Source organism: Tribolium castaneum, chromosome 7, assembly GCF_031307605.1.
Source record: "Tribolium castaneum strain GA2 chromosome 7, icTriCast1.1, whole genome shotgun sequence".
Classification (NCBI taxonomy): Eukaryota; Metazoa; Arthropoda; class Insecta; order Coleoptera; family Tenebrionidae; genus Tribolium; species Tribolium castaneum.
Window position 1 is genome coordinate 1,869,032 of NC_087400.1, and position 23,526 is coordinate 1,892,557.

Below are 23,526 nucleotides of genomic sequence, written 5' to 3' on the forward strand. Positions count from 1 at the left end.
CAGACTTAGAGCAACGAACAAAAAACCATCTGATAGCGCTTATTTTTATCTATTTTTTCGTCCAAACCCGGAGCCGCTCCGGGCAACGGTTCCGGCTACAGAGGCGATCAAAGTTTTTCACTAAAAAAATTCATAAAAAGAAAACTAAAAGTCGTAGAGCAATGCGGTTTGTTCGGTTGAATTCTACGGCTCATTTTACATATTATATCAATTTTTCACAAGAATTAAAAATTTAAAATTTTTTGCCTAAATTTAGGGTAGCCATTTGTCATAGTGGAAAATTGTATCCAACAAAAAAATTCATAACTCGAAAACTAAAAGTCGTAGAGCAATGCGGTTTGTTCCATTGAATTCAGCGGCTCATTTTCTGTATTATACGAACTTTTCATGAGATTTAAAATTTTGAATTTTTTTGCTAAAATTGTCGCGATTTTGGGCGTTTTCCAGTACCCAGAACATTTATCGAACAATAACTTCGGAACTATTAGAGATAACCCTATCAAGTGTATCATCGTTGGAAAGCTCTTTAAATTGTCTATCATTTGCAAAAAAGATCATTGTTCTCCGACTAATAGGTTTCGAGAAAATTGCAGATCAAAGCAAAAATAGGTAAAATTTTAAAAAATTCATAATTAAAAAAGTATTGGGAATTTGGCAGTTTTCTCGATGCCAATCGATTCCCCGGATCATTTTGCATAGGTATAAATCAAAATAGTTCCACTTTTATTAATAGTTTAGCCGTAATTGAGAAAATAAAAAAAACATATAAAAATTAATAATAATATAAAGACTAAATTAATCAATTAAAAATTAAAAAAATCATAATAATAAGTACTAAAGTTAAAAGTTTCATTCGTTTTCCTCCTCGTCTTCACTCTTTTTGGGGCTTCCGCTCGTGAGACTCTTCTTCCGACTGCCTTCCTTCAAAGTCATCCACCTCTTAATACTGGAGACAGCCGGCAAGGGAATATTTAATTTCTTGGTCAAGTACATGTAGCACCTTTTGTTACTCAAATGCCTGATTGTGTAGCCAACAGCCATATCGTCATCACTCCAGTAAATTTTTTTCTTCCCTGATAGAATTTTAATCTGCGATTCGGAAAAAACCTTCGACAGCAAAACCTTCTGCTCGTGTAAAGTCAAATACGAACGCTTAGTTTTCAAATACTCGTGGTGCAAATTCGACAACTCCAAGTCTTTTTTTTTGTACGTTTCCACCTGAGTGTTGTACACACTTCTAAGATGCTTGAGACTATTTTCCAATCTAGCCACCTTCTCCCGTATTGTTTTATTACAATTTTCAAGTGTTGCCAACTGTTCTTTTGTCGCAATGTGTTTGTACTTTTCCATATCCACTTCAACACTCGCCTTTTGTACAATTAGTTCGGTGTATTCTTTGGAACCTCCTCCAGTGGTTACATTTTCTTGTTCTGCTGTTGCCGGCACTGTAAAAACGATCATTTCGCCGAGCTCTTTTTGCGGGTCTTTGATAACAACTTCCGTTTGTGTGGGCAAGTAAAGTGTGGGGACTGCGTCAAATTTTAATACTTTGGTGTAACAAGTGATGTAATCGATCATTTTCACCTCGGTTGTGTAACTGTTTTCGTCGAAATGAAGGGAGCAAATCTGGGCTAATTAATTGATTAAATAATGTTGGTGTAATTTTTTTTTTACCATTGTTGGGGTCTATCTGGTCTGGGGGCCACCCACAGGCTTGGACCCATTGCTGGGCTATTACAGGGTGTTTGGGAAAAACGTAATAGTGGACGGAGGGGTCCGCTGTTACGATGCTGTTGTTACTACAGCCCCAGACGATGCAAGACATGGGGAAAGTCTGCAACATTTACAATAAAAAGGCATTTTTTTATTTGATTTTTAATTTTTTAAAAAAATCATAACTCAAAAACTAAAAGTCATAGAGCAAAACGGTTTGTTCCAGTGAATTCAGCGGTTCATTTTCTGTATTATACCAACTTTTCATGAGATTTAAAATTTTGAAATTTTTTGCTTAAAATTTTAATGGTCTAAATATTAACTTCGCAAAAATGAATTTTTTTTTTTTAACTCACTTTAGCAAAGTTTTATGGACTTCTACATGTCTAAACAACCCACAAAAGTGGTTAAAAGTCCACAAAAAGTCCGTATGTTCGATTTTCCGATGTTTGATTTTTCCAATTTTCGTCGCAAATTTTGTCGATTTTGCATACCCGGAACATTTCTCGAGCAATAACGCCGGAGCTATTGGAGATAACCCCATGAAGTGTATTATCGTTGGAAAGCTCTTTAAATTATCTATTTTTTTCAAAAAAAATTATTGTTCTCCGACTAATAGTTTTCGAGCAAATTGGAGACAAATGCAAAATTTGGTAAAATTTAAAAAAATTCATAACCAAAAAACTATTGGGAATGTGGCAATTTTCTTGATGCCAATCGATTCCCCGGATCATTTTGCATATGTGTGAATCAAAATAGTTCCAATTTTTAAAATAGTCTAGCCGTAAATGAGAAAATAAAAAAAAATAAAAAAAAGTTAACACCCCCCCTTAGAAATCGGTCAATTTTTAAAGTGTCCCAAAATCAAATAAAACCGATTCTATCTTATAGATTTTGATGTGCTCTTTCCGATCTAAAAAAGCGTTTTCTCCTAGCTCTTTTAGTTTGGCCGTAATCGGCGTTTGAAAATTGAAAAATTTTTTGCGAGATATCGCCTTGAGTCCTATGCCATTTTGTAGAGTTTTTTATTCCGGTTATCCTCGATTTTTCCGTTTCTCGATAACTCTAATAGTTTCACCGTAATTAGCGGTTGAAAATTGAAAAAAGTGAAAATGGAAACCTTTTTTTGCGTTTTTCTCGGAAACTGTAAGACTTAGAGCAACGAACAAAAAACCATCTGATAGCGCTTCTTTTTCTCTATTTTTTCGTCCAAACCCGGAGCCGCTCCGGGCAACGATTCCGGCTACAGAGGCGATCAAAGTCTTTCACTAAAAAAATTAATAAAAAAAAAACTAAAAGTCGTAGAGCAATGCGGTTTGTTCGGTTGAATTCTACGGCTCATTTTACATAATATATCAATTTTTCATAAGTATAAAAAATTTAAAAATTTTTGCCTAAATTTAGGGTAGCCATTTGTCATAGTGAAAAATTTTATTCATTAAAAAAATTCATAACTCGAAAACTAAAAGTCGTAGAGCAATGCGGTTTGTTCCATTGAATTCAGCGGCTCATTTTCTGTATTATACCAACTTTTCACGAAATTTAAAATTTTCAATTTTTTACTCAAATTTCCTTTCAAAGAATTGAAAAAAAAAATTTTTTTAAACTCACTCCAGCAAATTTTTATGGGCTTCTACATGTCTTAACAACCGACTAAAGTTGTTAAAAGTCCACAAAAAGTCCATTTGATCGATTTTTTGATGTTTGATTTTTCCAATTTTTATGGCGATTTTGGCCGATTTCGGGTACCCGGAACATTTATCGAGCAATAACTCCGGAACTATTAGAGATAACCCCATAAAGTGTATTATCGTTGGAAAGCTCTTTAAATTATCTATCTTTTTCAAAAAAGATCATTGTTCTACGACTAATAGTTTTCGAGAAAATTGCAAATAAAAAGCAAAAATTGATAAAATTTAAAAAAATTCATAACTAAAAAACTATTAGGAATTTGTCAGTTTTCTCGACGCCAATCGATTCCCCGGATCATTTTGCATTGGTGAAGACGAAAATAGTTTCACTTTTTCGAATAGTTTAGTCTTAATTGAGAAAATAAAAAAGTTTTTTGCTTAAAATTTTAATGGTCAAGGTCAAGGTCAAGGTTCAAGTTACGAACAAAAAAACGCGATCATTTCCGAAACTTTTATTATAGAAAATGATACAAAATCAAAAATCATGGTTTGTTTGAAGCCACCCATCTCTGCACTGCCGATAAGGACGGAAGCGGCACATTCAGGGTGTCCTTCAAGTACAAATAACACTCCCTATTTCCAATATGCCTAAGTGTGAAAGCCATCGCCATATCGTCATAACTCCACACAACTTTCCTCTTCCCTAGTAGCATATTAATCTGCGCTTGCGAAAACACCTTAAAAATTAAATTCGTCTCAATCTTCCCATTCTTCTTAACCGGATATTTCGCAATCAGTTTCTTCAACCTGTAGATTTCCTTGTACGAATTCTCGATTTTCTTCTTATACAAGTTAACTTTCTTCGTCAGCGGGTTCAACTCTTTGATCAACTCCTGGAACCGCTGAACCAGTCGCTCATTCGTATCAACCGCTTCCTTGATCAACTCAAACTTGGGGGCTTTCGTCAGCTTCACTTCAGGCATGCCAACCATCCAGCCCAAATTCTCGCGCGGGACTGCGTCCGGTTTGAGCACAAGTCTCGTATCATCCGTGTAATCAGTTGGTTTAAAATGGTCCGAACATATTTTCGAGTCTTCGACTTCGTGGTCAGCGGCTATCCCGCATTTCTCCTTCCAGGTGCCACAAACGTCTTCGTCTTCGGGAAACGGGAAGAAAACGTGGTCGTCTTGGGCCCGCGGCAGGTCCTTGTGGAAGTAATGGGGGCACGAGATGACCGTGCACTTGATCAGCCCTGTGCTGGAAGGTGGTCACACGAGCCCCAAAATTTCACAACTTACGTTTCGTCCTCCATGCCGGGCACTAGCACTGCACACGGGGGCGCGGTTTTACACGTGGGGGGCGCACTTTGTTTGGTATTAAGCGAAAAATACTTACATTTATTGGCAAAACATAAACAACCGGCTGTCACTATCACTGTCAACTGTCAATTGTCAATTGTCAATAGAATTAAAAAGGGATTTTAATCAACAATTAAGTAATATAACCCTCGACTAGTTGCGTATTTATCGAAGTGGGGGCCCCCTGATTGTTGTCCAAGTCGTAAATAATTATTCTGCCCCTTTTTTGTTGATAAGACATTGACATAAGAAAAATGACGTCACACTTGTCTTGTCCTCCATTTTCATGATGCTTGTATGATGCTTGAAAAAAATCGGTTTAAATTGCAAATAAGTGTGAATTTGCTACAAGTGTGAGTAAAAACACTTACTTTCGCCCACACTTATGATTATTCAACAGGTGGTACGTTATCTTCACCCAAATGAATGTTTTTTGGACCTGACTTTTTGTGACTTTTTTTAGTAAAAATAGCCGGTTAAAATGGAAGGCGAGCAGTTTTCTTTGTGTTGGAACAATTTTCACAGTAATTTAAGTTCGGGGTTCAATTCCCTGCTCAAGGATGAGGATTTGGTGGACGTGACTTTGGCAGCAGGGGGGCGCTTCATGAAGGCCCACAAGACTGTCCTATCGGTGTGTAGCCCCTTTTTCAAGGAGCTGTTCAGGGCCAACCCTAGCAAGCACCCCATTGTCATCCTGCCTGATGTAAATTACAAGGCTCTGTGTAATTTACTGCAGTTTATGTACCAAGGGGAGGTCAGTGTGAGTCAAGAGGAAATACCCATGTTTATGAGGGTGGCGGAGATGCTGAAAGTCAAGGGGTTGACTGATAACAGCTCGTCTTCGTCCTCGTCCTCCGTAAGACATCGTTTTTTTATTTAGCATTTTTTAAATAATAATAATAATAGTTTATTAATCAACAGATTGTGGTTACAGTGAAAAAAATAGGAAAAATAATAATAAACACATAATACCAAAGCTGAACTAATTTGTCCTAAAAAGTTATTAGACAATTTATTCCACGGGGGCACTCAGCCCCCTTCTGGGGCACCCTACATAAGTACAAATTACACTATCTTATGATAAATAAAAATTACGTTCGCATGTCAAATTTCATAAAAATTGGTTAAATATTTTTCAAGATATAAAAATAAACATATGTCTTGGGAGGCTATTTTTTAAGAATAATAAATTGAAAACTTTTTTTTTGAAAAAATACAAAATACGTGTCACTTAATTTTTAATAAATTTTTTTTTTTTTTTTTTATAATTTTGGTCAAAACTTCATCCCGCTATTGTCTTTTGTTTTCGAGTTATATCTTAAAAGATTCATATCTTTTTTATTATAAAGGATTCACGTTTGAAACAAAGTCATTATACAGGCACTTTTTTGTAGAGAATTTAGTAATGTTATCAGCGATTTTTTTTAATCATTCGTTTAGCTGTAATAACATAAAATTGTATTTTTTTTAATGGGAATCATAGTTGGCTATGACATTTTCGAAAAGCTTATTTTTTTTCCGAACTCAAAACAATATAAATATAGTTTGATGTTTTTGTATATTTTTGATAAAAATATATTTAAAATATTTGAAAGTAGTTGGCCATGGAAAAATTATTTCACATAAAAGGTGTGAATAATCTAGAAATTTTGTGAACGGTTATTAAAGTAAAAAATGTGAAATTATAAAAATAAGTTAAAGTTATTTTCAATTGAACAAATATACGAGCGTCGCAGATTTTAATTACATAAAAAATGTACAGAAAATTGCAAACGATGTGTCACTACCACTAGATGCCGCTTTTTATGATTTAGTGCAATGGAGGTGACGTTGATAATGTTGTGTATTTTTTTAGCGCAGATGGAATTTGATTTTGGTGTTTGGATTGACATTTTTTTGTAAAATAAAATTTTATTGATAGGCAATCATACAATTAATAAGATTTTTCTTCTTCCGACATTTCTTGTTTAAAATTGGAAAATAGAATGACAACGTAAGCTTGCCATTTTAAATATAAAAACAAATAGTTTTTATTAATTGCAAAAATTTGATCTAATAATAATTTATTATGCTGTTTTTGAATTAATTAGGGATTAAAAAATCATTAAATTATAAATACTTGTTGGGTAATACAATTTTCATAGTTTTAATTAAAAATCCAAAATTTTTTCATGGCCTACTATAAAGAAAAAGCGAAATGTTTTAGTTTTTCTTAAATATTTAAAATTAATGTATTACACAAACAGACATATCAAATCAGAAAAAAATAATTTTTTCAAAAATGTCATAGCCAACTATGATTCCTATTTAAAAAAATACAACTTTATGTTATTACAGTTAAACGAATGAGTAATAAATTCTCGTAAAAAAGTAAAGCACTTGGTAATTTTTAGGAATCAAACGGCTACACTGCATCCAGTCGAATCCCGTACAGTTTTTCCGACCAAAGACAAATCATGAAACGACCAAGACCTGTCAAAAAAGTGATAAAGCCCATGCAGCCCCTGCGACCTATTGACAGCCCCAAACCAAGGTCACCTCATCCTCCGCCCCCTAAACGGCCCCACATTGAGGAGCCCCCTATCAGACAGGAAGAACAAGAGTTTCCTGAAGCGTTAGTGAAGCCAAAGGAAGAGCCTCTGGATGATACCGAAAGTAACACTTCACAAAAGTTTGAAGAAAATAGTTTAGATTTGTCAACGATGTTGGATACGAAAATTGGGGAGTCGTCAAGTTGGCAAACCTCCGAAATTATCAATAAACCTCAGGATTCGTCAACACCAGGTATGCGAAACTGTGATCGTTGTGCTTTTTATGTAAATGGATGTTTTTGGCTTGAATTATTTTTAGAACCATTGATTGAAAGTAGATTATGTTATTAGGTGTAAAAGTGGCGATCTTGAACATTTATTTTATTTTTTTAATAAGGTCTGTCCACAATGACTTTTTATGTGTGGCTAAAAAGTATGGATACAGTTAAATATTTTCAGAACGTTTTAACAGAAAACCTTGGAATTTGGGGAACAGTTAAAAGTGTTTAAATTCTATCATCTGAGAGCATTATCAAATTTTTATCATCATTTATTTTGAAAATTCAAGGCTAACTTGATTTTTTTAAATGGCACGAAGAGTCAAATTTGACCATTTTAAAAAGGGCATTTTTTCTGAATTCAATGATGTAACATGATACCCACCTTTACTTTTATTAAAATGTAAAAAAATAAAAATTCAAAAATTTTCTGGAATAGTAAAACTAAGTTGGCTTTGAAAATACGTTATAAGCGATATCGGTCACTTGTATTTTAGCCAAAAATTAAACTTGGGTGCAATAATTAGTTTAATAATAGTACATTTAAGTAAAACTGAGCGAAAAAAATTCCCATGTTAGTTTATCATGGAGACAGAAAGCCAAGAAGTTAGTGGAAATCAGTTTGAACATCGTTTGTAGCGTAAAAATCAAGTATTCCGTGTTTAAAATTTCCTAATTAAAACGTTAAAAGTGTTATTTTAACAATTATTTTTAACTTTTACTTATTTTGTGGTTAATGAGCTAACGATAGATAAAGACAACATTTTCAAGGCTAATAAGATTTTACATTTTTCAAAATTTTCGATTTTTTTAAGTTTCGATTAAATTAAGGTATGCATGTGTTATACCATAGAACTCAGAAAAAAATGCTCTTCTCAAAAATATTAAATTTGACCCTTGTTGCTATTAAAAAAAAATAAGTTAGCCTTGTATCTGAAGAACAAATGGAGATAGAAATTTAATAAACATCTGAAAACCAAATTTTAATAAGTTTTGATCAATAGTTTTTATAATATTTAACTGTATTTATACTTTTTAGCGACCCTGTAGTTTTACATTTTTTTACATACATATTTTGTAATATGTTTTTTTTATTCATAATAATGAACAAAAAAAAATAAAAAAAAATTTGTGACGGTGTGATGAAATTGTGCAAAAATTTGCGGGACCTGCGTAAAATAATACACATTGAACTTTTAAATACCTCAATTATTTTCTTATAATTTCCGTTATATGGCATTTCTTTCTCTTTAGTTAGTTTTTGCTTTCGTACAGTAGCATAGTAGTACGTTTGTTGCATGATACTTGCTCCAAAATGCCATATAATTGTAGTAGTTTGTTGTTTGATTGGTATTTAATTGTTGTTGTGTATTATTTGATCTGTAGGCACCCTGCAGTGCATTCTGGGAAGACGCGGTAATCCCCGTCTGATCGTTGATGGTTACGTCTTTTATAAGAAGAGTGTGTACAAAGGCAAGGCGTTCTGGTATTGTAAAAACAGCCGATCGCCGGAAAAATGCCAAGCGGTTTGTTGGACAATGAACGGAAACATTGTCAAATGGCCGTACATGCACACGCATCCGGTCATTCCCGACGTGTTTAACCCGGACGAAGACACTGAAGTTCCTATACAAAATTTACAAGAAGTATTATGGCAGACCTCGTATAGTTAAGAAGATTTTTTTTGTGATATTTTTTGTGAGTGTCAAATTTTAGTGGTAGAAAAAATTCGATATGTAGCCAAAACATCCAGTGACGTTTGTGAGACTGTTTTGTATTTCTCTCAATTGTAAGTTCTTTTTTTAAATAAAGAAGTTTCTAATCAACAGGTGGCGGTTTGATGTTGATTAAAAGTGGGCGTGGCCAGTTGGTTCTAATCCACCAAGGTCATATTTACATACATTGTGATACGAAAAATAACCGACATATGTGGGTGTGTGTGAAGAAGAAAACGCTCAATTGTGAAGGCTGTCTCACGACCTTGAACGGACCCATACTTCTCTCGTACAGTGAACACAACCATCCACAATTACAGGACGTTATACAAAGACTGCAAGTACCTAGCTGTAGTGTGTCACCCGAACTGATGTAACACACCAATGCCATAGTTTTCGGACAAAGAATTGTTATTTATTTTTGTTGATTTATACCAAATATTTATTTCCGTTATTTTATTTTCTATGACGAGTTGGGAGTGATTTTATTGTTTTTGTTGACCAGTCAGGATATTTTATTTATTTATTTATTATCGAACGTTTTTGTATTAATTTTCCGTTAATAAAAAATGGGAACCCACGACTTGTCCTCAATACGGCCCTGTCCTTTCCTCGGGAATTGAGCGTCTCTCGGTTGGTATGGCCGAACTTTCCAGAATTTGACTGACATTTCTGGAATTTTTTCTAACCACACTTTTGTGCCCAGTGAAGTAAAAAATGTCCGGAAAAATTGACGAAGTAAGTTAATTAATTAACACTTACAATCAATTCAATTAAAATTGTAGCTCAAAAAAGACTTGGCCGAGCTTCAAGCTCTCGAAGCTCAAGCAACGCGCCACAAAGTCAAAGACTTTTTGTCGCTGGAAGTTAGGAAAATCTCAACGGAAATAACTAAATTACAAGAGCAATTAAACACAACCACTGTTCCAACACCAGTCACTTCAACGAATAAGCGCTATCGCGTCAAATTAAACAATTACGGTGAGTTTTTTCACTGAAATTGCACGTCTTGACTGCGTGTTTTTGGGACAGCTTGGGATCAAACATCGAAATTTGTGAAATTCTACGTCACTTTGCCCAAAGTTCAGACCATTCCGCCTGAAAATGTCGTTTGCCACTTCACGAATAAGTCGCTAGAGCTGGAAGTGAGAGATCTCGAAAACAAAGATTACGTCTTCACTATTAACAATCTTCTGGGGGCTGTTGACCCAGCGGCCAGTAATTGGAAGATTAAGTCAGGTGTAATATTTTTGAACCAAGTTAATTATTTAATTAAAATTGTTTTGATGTAGATATGGTGGTAATAAATGCATCAAAGGTCAAGGGGGACCCCTGGTCTCACGTGACTGAGCTTGAGAAAAAAGTAGATGATGCACAAAAAGCCAAATTCAAAACTGGGGATAATGTGGACCCCAATGAGGGCATTATGTCACTAATGAAGAATATGTAAGTTGGTTCAAATTATTTGGACTTTCGTTTGATTTGGTTTTTAGGTATGAGACAGGCGATGACGAAATGAAAAGGACAATTGCTAAAGCCTGGACTGAGAGTCAAATGAAATCGTCATCCTTATCCTAACTGGTTTTTATTTTTTTCTATTTTTATTTTGATATTTTGGAGGAGCTTAAGTTACGTTATTTGGCCCCCATTTAAGAAAGGAGTAATAAATACAATGTGAAGTATTAAACGTTTTAGTTTCAATTGGTGTGAATAATTTAAATACAATTCGGAAATAAAATTAATCAGACGCCCTCTGGTGATGACTTTTGAACTATGTCGAAAACAGTAAAGAAATTTTCGTAATTCCACATTTAACTGACATTTAATGAATTGTTCAACAATTTTGCGTGTATAGTGTTAATTACTTACAATAGAAAGAATTACTTTAAAAGTACGTGGTGGTAAATACTAGCGTTGACTTTGGTTCTGTAGTTTTTCGTGGTATAAAGTGTTTATTGTTGGAACTTGAAAGTGGATAAAAAGTGAAAAATATTTAAATTTTGATTACAAAGTGTTATCAAACTGTTGTCTAATTAAAGATTATAAGTAATGGATCACAGCGAACACAAAGTTTGGCTCAAGAAACCAATAAATTAGTGAAGTGTTATGAATTTTAGGTTAGAATTTTCCACTGAAAAAATCATGAAATGCTGCGGTAAATCTACAAAACTACAATAAAGATTAACAACTGCTGATACATTTAAACGTAAATTATGCCAAAAGGTACGCTTTTCAATGTCTTTGTAATAATTTTCTAATAAAGAAAGTGAACCAAACAGTCATTCGTTATTCGTGTTTTCCTCGTCATCTCTCATTTGTCAACATAAGTTTCTTGCATCAAAGATGCAATAATTATTCCGCATAGGCAATGCAATAATTGTGAAGCCCCAAAATTCGTACAACGCTCAAAATATCCGAATAAACATTTTCCCGCCATTTATGGTTACTGTTTTCGACCTAGCTCAGTGGCGCCCCCAACGGTAATTTTACTTCCGAATTGAATTTAAATTTTGTCCCTAATAAAACTTTCACTTGTCAGTTTCTTATCAGAGGATAGAGGGAAGCACTTTACAATCACGTGTATAACTTATTTTAATTGAAATTTTATTCACCCACTTAACAAAATTCTTATCAATTAAATAGTGAGGAAATTACTTAAAACTAAAGTACAACTGTGTCAAATATACAAAATAGTGGATAAAGTTCTATTCAATAAAATAGAAAACGTGTCAGAAGTGACAAGAAATAAAAAATTAAGCACACCCTGATACTCTTTCGTCACTTCTGATACATTTTTTTAACTTAAATAAATTAGGTACATCACCGTAAAAATCGTGCCATTCATTATAAAACCAATAAATAAATTCGATCATTTGCACTGAAAAAACGCTTTAAAAAATCACTACAAATACTTTCACTCCCTTGAAACATTGATGCAAAACTGGCCTTGTTTTATGTAAATAAATAACTGCACTATTATGATTTAAAGGTCACCTGACTGTGTTTAAAGCATTTTAAAAGTAATTCCGGAAAATAAAAAATTGTTCCTGGAGCAAATGCACTACCAAAAAAATTATTGTTTAATATTATTTTACACGTGAAAAAATTAACCTTACAAAATAGACCAAGATCACGAATCAAGGTTCATTAATTACTTACATAAATAATTATAAGTAATTACAGAACCTTGGTTGGAGCTAGAAATTTGCAGGAAAGATTAACGAAAGTTTTATTTGTAAATGTTAAAAGCCGTGGCAAAATAAAAACAATCAGTCAATAAATAAAACTATAAAAAACAATAAAGATAGAAATCGAAAATTTCGACTAGCTTAATATTTTTTTGAATTAAGGTTTTTGGGACAAAAATTGTTGCAAACATTTTCAAACACTGATACTTATTTAAATAATTAAATAACTTGACGTCCTAATTTTTTAGACTTCGGATTAATTTCTGATTTTTCTTTAAATAACTCAAGATCACAAGACCAACAACCTCGCGACCTTGCACAGTACGTTGCAAATTTGACTAAGTTCCGTCCTCTCACGTATAATTACTTTGGCATTAAACGAACAAAGTACGTTTTTTATTTTAAAGCGCCTTTTCGGTGAATTTATTGCAAAGTGGCAAGAAACACTCTAACATCGTACCTAATCTCACAGCCTTCGTTCGCTCAGTTATGGCATCTTGAAACCGGTGAAAAAAAATAAATTAAAACATAATCAAGCCCCGGCTTCTGCTGCGTCTTTTAAAGTACGTTGTCTTGGAATAAATTAAATAAAATCGCTATTTTTAAAATTACTGACTAGAAAACGGTCTCACGAGAGACTCTTTCATCTCTTTATTCACTTCATGGAATGTCGTCGACATTGCGTTTCGCGTGCGTTCCATGAGTTCGTCCAAATCGTCATGTGATAAATTCTCAGTTGGAATAGGCGGTAGTGCGGTAACGATTACCTTACCTATTGAGGTGTTTGTAAAAACCTATTTACCACCTTAATGTACTTACCGTGATCGAAGCGTTTATTTTGCTTATCAAGGAAATAATACTGACTGAAAACCACCGGTAAAATCGGCAATTTCGACGAGATGGCTATGTGAAAAGCCCCCTTTTTAAACGGGTGGATTTGACCGGTGTTACGGCGTGTGCCTTCAGGGAACACCCATAATTTGATCTGGAATTAATTGTTTTTAGAAAATTATTATAAGTTATGATCTTTAAAATTAAAGGATTTGGCGCTATTTTAGTCTTTTAAAAAGAAAAAAAAAACTGTTCTTCAAAACAAAAACAATCCAGAAAAATTTAAACAAGTATGAATTATTTAAAATTCTACTCATCAAAAGATGAGTGGGAGGCAATGTTTGCATACAGTTATCGGAGTCGATAAGGCTTGAAAAAATGAGAAAAACTTGTTTGTTGTACGATGATTGAGTTGCCCAACATGGTTTATTATTATTATAGGCCATATTGATAATGTAGGACAACAACATACAAAAACAATACGTTACTCTATTCGTTTCTTTCGTTTATAATTTTATAATTGATTTTTTGTCTAAAAACGTGTTTAAATCCTCAGAACTTGCATTTTGACATAAATCTGTGATTATTTCTTATCTCTTACATTTGGAAAAATTAATAATTAATAATAGTGTTTTACATGCACATTTAAAATTGTATTGTTTTTCACTGAAGTTTAAAACATATTATTATTTATGTTTTGTTTATTTTTGCTCGTATTCCTGTATTCATTATGAACAAACAAACATTACAAAAATGTTTATTCAAAAATTTTTAATCACTCATTTAAAATTGCACCCAATGGGTAAAGTTTTTTTATTAAATGAAAAATATCCGATGCAATAATTGACTTTTTCATTTTTTTAGATTATAGCTGTGTTGTTGCTGCATGTTTATAAAATATTGCACTCTATATATAGGCTGTTCCAATATTAAAAAAAACCCTAAAGTTATGTTTTTTCAAATGGAACACCCTAAATTTTATTGCATTTTTGGACGTAGCTTTTAATACTGATGATTTTAATGTAAACTTATATTGGTCGATTTTGCTTAATTTTTGAAATAATTTGATTTTTGTGACAAAGACACGCTTTTTAAAAAAAATCATTACATAAAAACTAAGAATCTCAGAAAAGTAGAACTTTCACCACTTTAAAATGGATGTTCAAACTTGAAGGAATTATAATTTTTATTAGCTTACTGCAATCAAGAAGATAAAAAATGAAGAGGTTTGTTGCAAGTTGAATAACTTCAAAATTTTAAATGGAACACCCAATTTTTTATTTTTGCATCTAAAAGACCTTTAAATTGTCTCTCTAAAAACATTAACAGTTAAGTGTCTTTTGCTGATTATTCAAAAGATATTTAACATTAAACATTAAAAAAAAATTAACTATTGTTTCAGTAGTCGAAAAGTGAAATTTTCTGCTAATAACAACTTTATGTTACCCTTAGGCCATTATTTGTCATTTATTACAGTGAAATAACTAAAGTTTTAATATTTTTGGCGAATTTTTAATTCCCGTATAAACTCCATCAAGTGGTCTGGGGTGGAGTTGCTATGGTTATGGTATGGTTACTATGGTAACAACAATGCTCATGAATAGTGTGCATTGTTGTTGAAATTAACTTTTAAAGTAAAATATCTTTTTAGTTATTAACTTTAAACATTTGAAACTTTATGTTTTTAGCTAGACAATTTAATAATCTTTGAGAAGCAAGAACAAAAAATACGGTGTTCCATTTAACTTTTTCAAGTTATTCAACTTTTAACAAACTTCTTATTTTTTTTACGTTTCTAATTGCATTGCGCCAAACAATTGGAACAGATTTAAGTTTGAACTTTTCTCTATAAAGTAGTGAAAGTCCTACTGTTCTACGATTCTCCGTTTTTGTGTAATAAATTTTTAAATAAAACGTTTTTTCAAATTATTTCAAAAACTAAGCAGAATCGACAAATACAAGTTTAGATTAAAATCATCAGTATTAAAATTACGTCTAAAAATGCAATAAAATTTAGGGTGTTCCATTAAAAAAAAACATAACTTTAGTGTTTTTTTAATATTTTTATTTTATTATTTTTTATTTATTTAATTTTATTATCTATAGTAAAAAATTCCCTAATCTAAAAAATTTAAATAGTTCGAGTGTATTATTTTAAACGTAAAACTTTGTCCTTCTGTTTGGAAAACAAGGCACGTGTCTTGCCCTATATTTTTTAATTATCTTAAACGTATTGATTTTCTTCAGATTTATTATAAGAGGGCTTCTCACAACCACGTGCCTGAATAGTGAATTTGACGTCAGGACGTACGATCTGTTCAGTTCATTTATCTGAATAAATCCATTCTAAACCACTCAATATTTTTTTGATTTTTTTTTAAATAAATTTTTCAGTGTTGTTACAAAATTGATTATTCAAACACAATTGATCTGTCGTAAAGCGTGACATGATTAGATGGCCTAAAATTGGAAGAACAAATATTTGCTTTAAGCACTCAAATAAACATTATTAGTTTAAATTTTTCTGTTGTAAAAAATAATTGATGTAAATTGCATTCGGTTGTAAAACAAAAACAACGGTATTATCTTATCACAGTAAAAAATATTACGCGGTATACGCACTATTATTGTTAACAACTTAACAGTTGATGAAAAAATGATATGGTAGCAAACTGCTCCAACTTATCGCTAGTTTGAAAAATTCTAGGTCGCAAGAAATCATTACAAATTCAAAATATTCAATATTCAAATCGATTAATCAATTGGTTTTTATTACTCAAGAGAGAATAAATAATGCGATGTAAATCATACAATTTCACAGTTTATGGCCAAATCAATAACACATGCATTTACGTGGACACATAATTAAAATATTTCGTATCACAAATATTACAAATAAATTACGATCTTTTGTAGAAATTTATCACAAATGAGGTCAATAGATTGATATCTTATTCCACGTAAGGTGTAAAAATCCCAGGAACACTTTAAGTCACTCAATTTCTGATCAAAAAATTACAAATCATGCATTTAAATAAATAAATGTGAATAGAGCGCTTTTCACGATAATTATTTCAATAAAATTAATACGAATTGGAAATTTGTTTGCTCTCACTTATAGTTTTTTTATTTCTCAAAATAATTTTTTGGGTGCAAATAAACACAATCTTCCCCCACATTTCCCGATCATAAATAATTAGAATTCTGCGTAAAATCGATAATTTAGGAAAAAATCGCAACATGGAAAATGAGCCAAACCGAATTTAGCTCAGTGTGTGTTATTTTTGGACTTTGAATAAGGGACTGAATCACAGGTGTTACACAAGGTGGTGATAACAAGTCCAATTTCTCATAATAACGGCTAAATAATTAATAAATGACCCAAGAAAATCAATGTTTCGTCCCCAACTCACCTTATCTTTCTTAATCTCTTCCGCAGCGTCGTTCATTAACACCCTAGCCTTATCACTGTTCATCCTAGGTATGAAAATTAGGCCACAAAGCCAGGCGGCTAGACCAAAGGGCCAGGCGTAAAAAAGCTCCTTTTTGGCAACAACTGTGCACTTATCCATGACCGGCCACACGTCAAACATCCCTAAAACAACCCTTCTAACTTGCGATTGTTTGAAAAAAAATCAATCACCTAAAATATCAATCGAGCTTTGGTGGTTGGAGACAATAATGCACGCCTGGTCCTTCTCCAAGTGCTCGCGCCCCCGCAGGACCCACCGCAGCCCCAGCAGGGTGGAAATGTGGTGGCAGAACGCCGAAGCAGTGCTGAAAAACCGCCCTAGAACCACCCCAAATAACCGCAAAAATTGACTTACAGCAAATTTCGCACGTTTTTCGCCTTGAATGCGAATACGGGGATCAGGATTACGGAGTTTATCATCACGATGGTGTAGTAGAGCATGAATTTCAGGTGGTACCTGAACACATGACTCGATTCGTACAAAAAGGGCAGTATTAGGATACACACGGCTAGGAGGATTTCGCTGTAAGACGCGTACATGGTCGGGGGCGAAGCGCGGCACTGGTTGGTCGGAGACAGGCTAAAGCATCACTACGAATGGACAAATCGATTTTTTCGGCAACTTATAAACAACAATTCAACTCGAACTTTACGCGGCACTTGACAGGCTGTCAATGATTAGGCGATGGTGGGGGGTGACAGGAGGGTGCGTTCAAGAACGGAACGGGTTTGGTCTACGGAGGACTATAGCTTAGGAGGCGATACTTTTGCTATTTGAAATAGTTGTGCCGTTTTTATTACCCGATAGATCGACATAAAGTCCACAAACTATAATATATTAAAGTATAAGTGAACTAAAGTTAATTTTTTTTTAATGTATTTTAATAATAAAACTTTATATGAACTATTATGGATCTATTTTTTTTCGTTTCGGAAGTATTCAACTTTTTTTGAACCCAATCCGATTACTAGAACCGGCCCAAATGGCTTTAGAAATCTTGGACTTAACGCTAAATCTTAAAAAAATTCAAAAAATTGTGATTTTTGATCTTAGTTTTGGTTAAATTGCGTTGAAATTTGGACCACATATGGATTTTGGGCCGTTTTGGCCGAACCTAGTACCTGATTTTGTATAAAATAGATGATTCGGTCGTAAATAGCAAAATTTTGAATAGTTTGGAAATTTAATTCTGCCTTAACCGATTTGAATGAAATTTTCACAAAGCATTGCTACTGTTATAAAACACACGTGTTTAAAATTTGAACCCAATCCGATCTATAGAACCGGCCTAAATGGCTTCAGAAATGTTAGACTTGACGCTAAATCTTAAAAAACTTCCTAAAAGTGCGATTTTTGAACTTAGTTTTGGCCAAATTGTAGTGAAATTTGGACCATATATGGATTTTGGGCCGTTTTGGCCGAATCTAGAACCTGATTTTGTATAAAATAGATGACTTGATCGTAAATAACAAAATTTTGAATAGTTTGGAAATTTAATGGGTGCTAACTTTGCACCCTCACTATTATAACTCAGCTCTGCCTTAACCGATTTGAATGAAATTTTTACAAAGCATTGCTGATGTTATAAAACACAAGTGCTTAAAATTTGAACCCAATCCGATCTATAGAACCGGCCTAAATGGCTTCAGAAATGTTAGACTTGACGCTAAATCTTAAAAAACTTCCTAAAAGTGCGATTTTTGAACTTAGTTTTGACCAAATTGTAGTGAAATTTGGACCATATATGGATTTTGGGCCGTTTTGGCCGAATCTAGAACCTGATTTTGTATAAAATAGATGACTTGATCGTAAATAACAAAATTTTGAATAGTTTGGAAATTTAATGGGTGCTGACTTAGCACCCTCACTACTATAACTCGGCTCTGCCTCAACCGATTTGAATGAAATTTTCACAAAGCATTGCTACTGTTATGAAACACACGTGCTTAAAATTTGAACCCAATCCGATTACTACAACCGGCCCAAATGGCTTTAGAAATGTGGGATTTGGTGCTATCTTAAAAAATTTCCAAAAAGTGCGATTTTTGATCTTAGTTTTGGCCAAATTGTAGTGAAATTTACACCACGTATGGATTTTGGGCCGTTTTGGCCGAATCTAGAACCTGATTTTGTATAAAATAGATGACTTGATCGTAAATAACAAAATTTTGAATAGTTTGGAAATTTAATGGGTGCTAACTTAGCACCCTCACTACTATAACTCGGCTCTGCCTCAACCGATTTGAATGAAATTTTCACAAAACATTGCTACTGTTATAAAACACACGTGTTTAAAATTTGAACCCAATCCGATTATTATAACCGGCCCAAATGGCTTTAGAAATGTGGGATTTGGTGCTATCTTAAAAAATTTCCAAAAAGTGCGATTTTTGATCTTAGTTTTGGTTAGATTGCGATGAAATTTACACCTCGTATGGATTTTGGGCCGTTTTGGCCGAATATAGAATCTGATTTTGTATAAAATAGATGAATTGATCGTAAATAACAAAATTTTGAATAGTTTGGAAATTTAATGGGTGCTAACTTAGCACCCTCACTACTATAATTCGGCTCTGCCTCAACCGATTTGAATGAAATTTTCACAAAACATTGCTACTGTTATAAAACACACGTGTTTAAAATTTGAACCCAATCCGATTACTAGAACCGGCCCAAATAGCTTTAGAATTGTGGAACTTGGTGCTATTATAGCAATTTCCAAAAATGACGTTTTAGCAAGTTGAGTTAGTTAGAAAAATACATTCAAAAATAGATAACTCACAAAAAACATTTTTTTTAAACGAAATTTAGCAAAGTTTCTAACCGAAAAGTGTAGGTTCCATTGGTGCGCGGACTCGTTGCCGTTTTTTACCACTGGACTAATTTTAATCAACTCAGACGAAACGGCAGTTTAAGGGGCACAACAATTTGCATAAAATATTTAACTGTATAAATAATTAGTGGTGGAAATTGTGAACGCGTCCATTGGCCAGGCGACTCCATTCCAGCAGCCCAATCCGTTTCTCCATGTGCGTTTGCCCCAAACAATGATTCAGTGGCCGTGTTACCAATTAAACCCTCTCGAAACACAGGTACAACACCCTTAGCCCCCTAGCACCCCATTTAGGCCTTCGGCCGCGTAAATTCCATTCATAATCCGTCCAATCTAGCCACTTCCTGTCATTTGTTGTCACCTGCTATCTGTCAATCAATTTCCCAAGTAAAAATTTCAAACAACTCAAAAAATTGTTGTTGTTGTTGTAGATGGTGTAAAAAAGCCGCGACATGTCTCGATTTGAGACAACGTTGCGGCCGCAGCCCCGCCTGGACCTCAAGTGGCTCAAAACCGACTTGCAGAGTGTGCTCACTGAAGAAGACACTTTGGTCAATTGTTGGAACAATTTGGTGGCCGATGGGGAGGTGACTGGGGCCTTCTCGGACGGGCTGTTGAACAGTGCGGGGGTGACGGCGCGCAAAGGGGAGTTCGGGAAGTACTACTGCAACCAGAAAGTGTTGACTTGTACGTGCTGTGATGGGATATGTGGACCTTCAACTGGGTGCAATTGCCAGCCGTGCCAGAAGCTGGACGAGGAAACCGCCCTAACGGAGGTCAAGGAGCCCTTGCCGAGCACTGAGGCCCTGTTGGGGCAATGGGCCTGGATGCCACAACCATGTAATAATTTTTTCGTTTTAAAATCTTTAATTTTGAGCCCCATTTTTAGCCCTCGAACAACTCTCCCAATTTGTTTTAAGTCTGAACAATGAACAGAAGGTGTTGTGTGCGGAGGCTGCCAGTTCGACTCTCTCCGCCAGGAGGCTGTACTACAGATTAATTGTCCTCAAGCGCTACTTTGTAGCCTTGAACAGGGTGCCCCATTCGGTGGATTTCGAACATGGTTTAATCACTAGTCGAAAGAGTAACTCGGAATTGCTCCAAACTCGAAATTTGGTTAAGTTATCGAAAAGGGCCTGGAATTTAGAGCCGGCGATTGCGTTAGCTAGAGTCGGTTCTAGAGCTGCTCTAAATTTTGCGTTTGCGTTTTTACGGAAGGCTTGGAGATTGGGTAAAATAATGTTGTTTGTGGGGGTTTTTATTTTCAACAATTTTTTTCTAGGGGAGGATATAGACTTGTGTAGTGAGTTGTTGACCGAGTCGTTGGAGGCGTTGCAAATGTTGCCAGTGGCTACACTTTTTCACCAAAGTGATGTGTCGCCAGTTTGGCTGGAAGTGGTGGAAAGGTCGTCGAAATTTTTGCGACAAGTTATAACGGGGTAAGGATTTTTGCGGCGCCTTGCGACTTTGAACGACCGATTAATTTCGTTTATCACTGATTTATTACAATTTTTATGCCGCAGTCATTTATTTTAATTTTATTTTCGTGTTTGGTTTTTATATGTAAATTTTATAGACTAGTATAATTAAGGTTAAAGGGGAACACGCTTTAGTGTGTTTCTAAACCATTAGATGGCATGGAATTATTTTTTCTTTTATTCTAACGAAAAAAGTTTTGATCATAGAATCGTAATTCAATTTGCGCCAATGTAACATTAATTTTAAATTTTTCTTCAGATGCTATGCAAAATTTTTAGAACTATGTATTTTTTTCTGTTTCTGTATCTATGCACCCGATTTTTTTTCTACAATTTCTTATAGTAATTATTATCAATGAATTGAAAATATTAATAGTTGTGTTAATAAAATTAAAAATATGAAAATATTAATTAACCAAACTGTGGTTCTAAAACATATGATGCTTAAATGATGTCTTTTAAGATGTTATAATAGTATTTTGTCGCACGCACGAATTTAGGGCACGACGAGCGCGACTAGATATCATACAGTATTTTTTCTACTTTGCACTTTTTGTACCAAAAAAAAATAATTTCAAACGCCAATTACGGTCAAACTAAAAGAGTTAGGAGAAAACGTGTTTTTTCATCGTAAAGAGCACATTAAAATCTATAAGATAGAATTGGTTTTATTTGATTTTGAGACACTTTAAAAATTGACCGATTTCAAAGGGGGGGTTAACTTTTTTTTGATTTTTTTTATTTTCTTATTTACGGCTAAACTATTCTAAAAAGTGGAACTATTTTGATTCATGCCAATGCAAAATGATCCGGGGAATCGATTGGCATCAAGAAAATTGACAAATTCCCAATAGTTTTTTAGTTATGAATTTTTTAAAATTTTACCAAATTTTGCATTTATCTGCAATTTGCTCGAAAACTATTAGTCGGAGAACAATAATTTTTTTTGAAAAAAATAGATAATTTAAAGAGCTTTCCAACGATAATACACTTCATGGGGTTATCTCTAATAGTTCCGGAGCTATTGCTCGAGAAATGTTCCGGGTACCGAAAATCGACAAAATCTGCGACGAAAATTGAAAAAATCAAACGTCAAAAAATCGAACATATGGACTTTTTGTGGACTTTTAACAACTTTTGTGGGTTGTTAAGACATGTAGAAGTCCATAAAAATTTACTGGAGTGAGTTTTAAAAAAAAATGTTTTCCACCTCTTTGAAGGTAAGTAGTCAGGAAATTTTAGCAAAAAAATTGAAAATTTTAAATCTCGTGAAAAGTTGGTATAATACAGAAACTGAGCCGCTGAATTCAATGGAACAAACCGCATTGCTCTACGACTTTTAGTTTTCGAGTTATGAATTTTTTTGTTGAATAAAATTTTTCACTATGACAAATGGCTACCCTAAATTTAGGCATAAAATTTTAAATTTTTTTTATCTTGTGAAAAATTGATGTATTATGTAAAATGAGCCGTAGAATTCAATCGAATAAACCGGATTTCTCTACGACTTTTAGTTTTTTTTTTATGAATTTTTTTAGTGAAAAACTTTGATCGCCTCTGTAGCCGGAACCGTTGCCCGGAGCGGCTCCGGGTTTAGACGAAAAAATAGCTAAAATTAAGCGCTATCAGAATGAAACTTTTAACTTTAGTCCTTATTATTATGATTTTTTTAATTTTTAATTGATTAATTTGGTCTTTATATTATTATTAATATTTATATATTTTTTTTATTTTCTCAATTACGGATAAACCATTAAAAAAAGTGGAACTATTTTGATTTATACTTATGCAAAATGATCCGGGGAATCGATTGGCATCGAGAAAACTGCCAAATTCCCAATAGTTTTTTAGTTATGACTTTTTTTAAATTTTACCTATTTTTGCTTTGATCTGCAATTTTCTCGAAAACTATTAGTCGGAGAACAATGATCTTTTTTGCAAATGATAGACAATTTAAGGAGCTTTCCAACGATAATACAATTGATAGGGTTATCTCTAATAGTTCCGAAGTTATTGCTCGATAAATGTTCTGGGTACTGGAAATCGCCCAAAATCGCGACAATTTTAGCAAAAAAATTCAAAATTTTAAATTTCATGAAAAGCTGGTATAATACAGAAAATGAGCCGCTGAATTCAATGGAACAAACCGCAGTGCTCTACGACTTTTAGTTTTCGGGTTATGAATTTTTTTGTTGAATAAAACTATATACCTTAAATAATGGCTACGCTAAATTTAGGCAAAAAATTTTAAATTTTTTATTCTTGTGAAAAATTGATATCTTATGTAAAGAGTCGTAGAATTCAATGGAACAAACCGCATTGCTCTACGACTTCTAGTTTTTTTTATGAATTTTTTTAGTGAAAAACATTTGCGCACAGACAGTGAAATGAAATTAATAATTTGGACCGTCATTAGTTTATTCGTACAAATGTATTCTGAAAGTGTCCAAGACATTTTAACAAATACGGGCTTTTGTGGCAAATACGTGGAATTTGA

At 33.6% G+C, this 23,526-nt stretch overlaps 5 protein-coding genes across 8 annotated transcripts in view; 3 read left to right on the plus strand and 2 right to left on the minus strand.

Moving 5' to 3' along the window:
- Positions 1-706: 706 nt before the first annotated feature.
- LOC103314533 (hypothetical protein) lies at positions 707-4,889 on the minus strand. 2 transcript variants are annotated; one of them, XM_008200883.3, is made up of 3 exons: positions 4,740-4,889; positions 1,675-1,834; positions 707-1,631 (listed from the first exon to the last, which is right to left on the minus strand). In XM_008200883.3, the coding sequence occupies exons 2-3, from the start codon at positions 1,823-1,825 to the stop codon at positions 850-852; spliced, it is 933 nt and encodes a 310-aa protein (XP_008199105.1). In that variant the 5' UTR covers positions 1,826-1,834; positions 4,740-4,889; the 3' UTR covers positions 707-849. The 2 variants fall into 2 exon arrangements, with proteins under 2 accessions (XP_008199105.1, XP_015839577.1); XM_015984091.2 differs by lacking the exons at positions 707-1,631; positions 1,675-1,834 and adding exons at positions 3,842-4,601; positions 4,643-4,670 and having other exon boundaries at positions 4,740-4,880.
- A 60-nt stretch (positions 4,890-4,949) lies between these two features.
- LOC656792 (protein bric-a-brac 1) lies at positions 4,950-9,806 on the plus strand. 2 transcript variants are annotated; one of them, XM_008200884.3, is made up of 4 exons: positions 4,950-5,105; positions 5,166-5,558; positions 7,096-7,486; positions 8,898-9,337. In XM_008200884.3, exons 2-4 carry the CDS (start codon positions 5,184-5,186, stop codon positions 9,182-9,184), a joined length of 1,053 nt encoding a protein of 350 aa, XP_008199106.1. In that variant the 5' UTR covers positions 4,950-5,105; positions 5,166-5,183; the 3' UTR covers positions 9,185-9,337. The 2 variants fall into 2 exon arrangements, with proteins under 2 accessions (XP_008199106.1, XP_064214025.1); XM_064357955.1 differs by lacking the exon at positions 8,898-9,337 and adding an exon at positions 9,341-9,806 and having other exon boundaries at positions 4,953-5,105.
- A 22-nt stretch (positions 9,807-9,828) lies between these two features.
- On the plus strand, positions 9,829-10,913 carry LOC656124 (uncharacterized protein). The gene is made up of 5 exons (XM_962673.5): positions 9,829-9,964; positions 10,012-10,207; positions 10,259-10,465; positions 10,519-10,672; positions 10,720-10,913. Exons 1-5 carry the CDS (start codon positions 9,944-9,946, stop codon positions 10,802-10,804), a joined length of 663 nt encoding a protein of 220 aa, XP_967766.1. The 5' UTR covers positions 9,829-9,943; the 3' UTR covers positions 10,805-10,913.
- A 900-nt stretch (positions 10,914-11,813) lies between these two features.
- Positions 11,814-17,406, minus strand: Agpat1 (1-Acylglycerol-3-phosphate O-acyltransferase 1). The gene is made up of 5 exons (XM_963382.4): positions 17,073-17,406; positions 16,889-17,022; positions 16,659-16,840; positions 13,234-13,399; positions 11,814-13,186 (listed from the first exon to the last, which is right to left on the minus strand). Exons 1-5 carry the CDS (start codon positions 17,255-17,257, stop codon positions 13,023-13,025), a joined length of 831 nt encoding a protein of 276 aa, XP_968475.1. The 5' UTR covers positions 17,258-17,406; the 3' UTR covers positions 11,814-13,022.
- Positions 17,407-19,692: 2,286 nt separating this feature from the next.
- HERC2 (HECT and RLD domain containing protein 2) overlaps positions 19,693-23,526 on the plus strand; it is a 54,020-nt gene continuing 50,186 nt past the window's right edge. For both annotated transcript variants that reach the window (XM_064357947.1, XM_064357948.1), the window contains exons 1-4: positions 19,693-19,810; positions 19,983-20,391; positions 20,441-20,782; positions 20,834-20,990. In XM_064357947.1, coding sequence (XP_064214017.1) covers positions 20,004-20,391; positions 20,441-20,782; positions 20,834-20,990 — 887 coding nt within the window. In that variant the 5' untranslated portion in view covers positions 19,693-19,810; positions 19,983-20,003. The remainder of the gene's footprint in view (positions 19,811-19,982; positions 20,392-20,440; positions 20,783-20,833; positions 20,991-23,526) is intronic.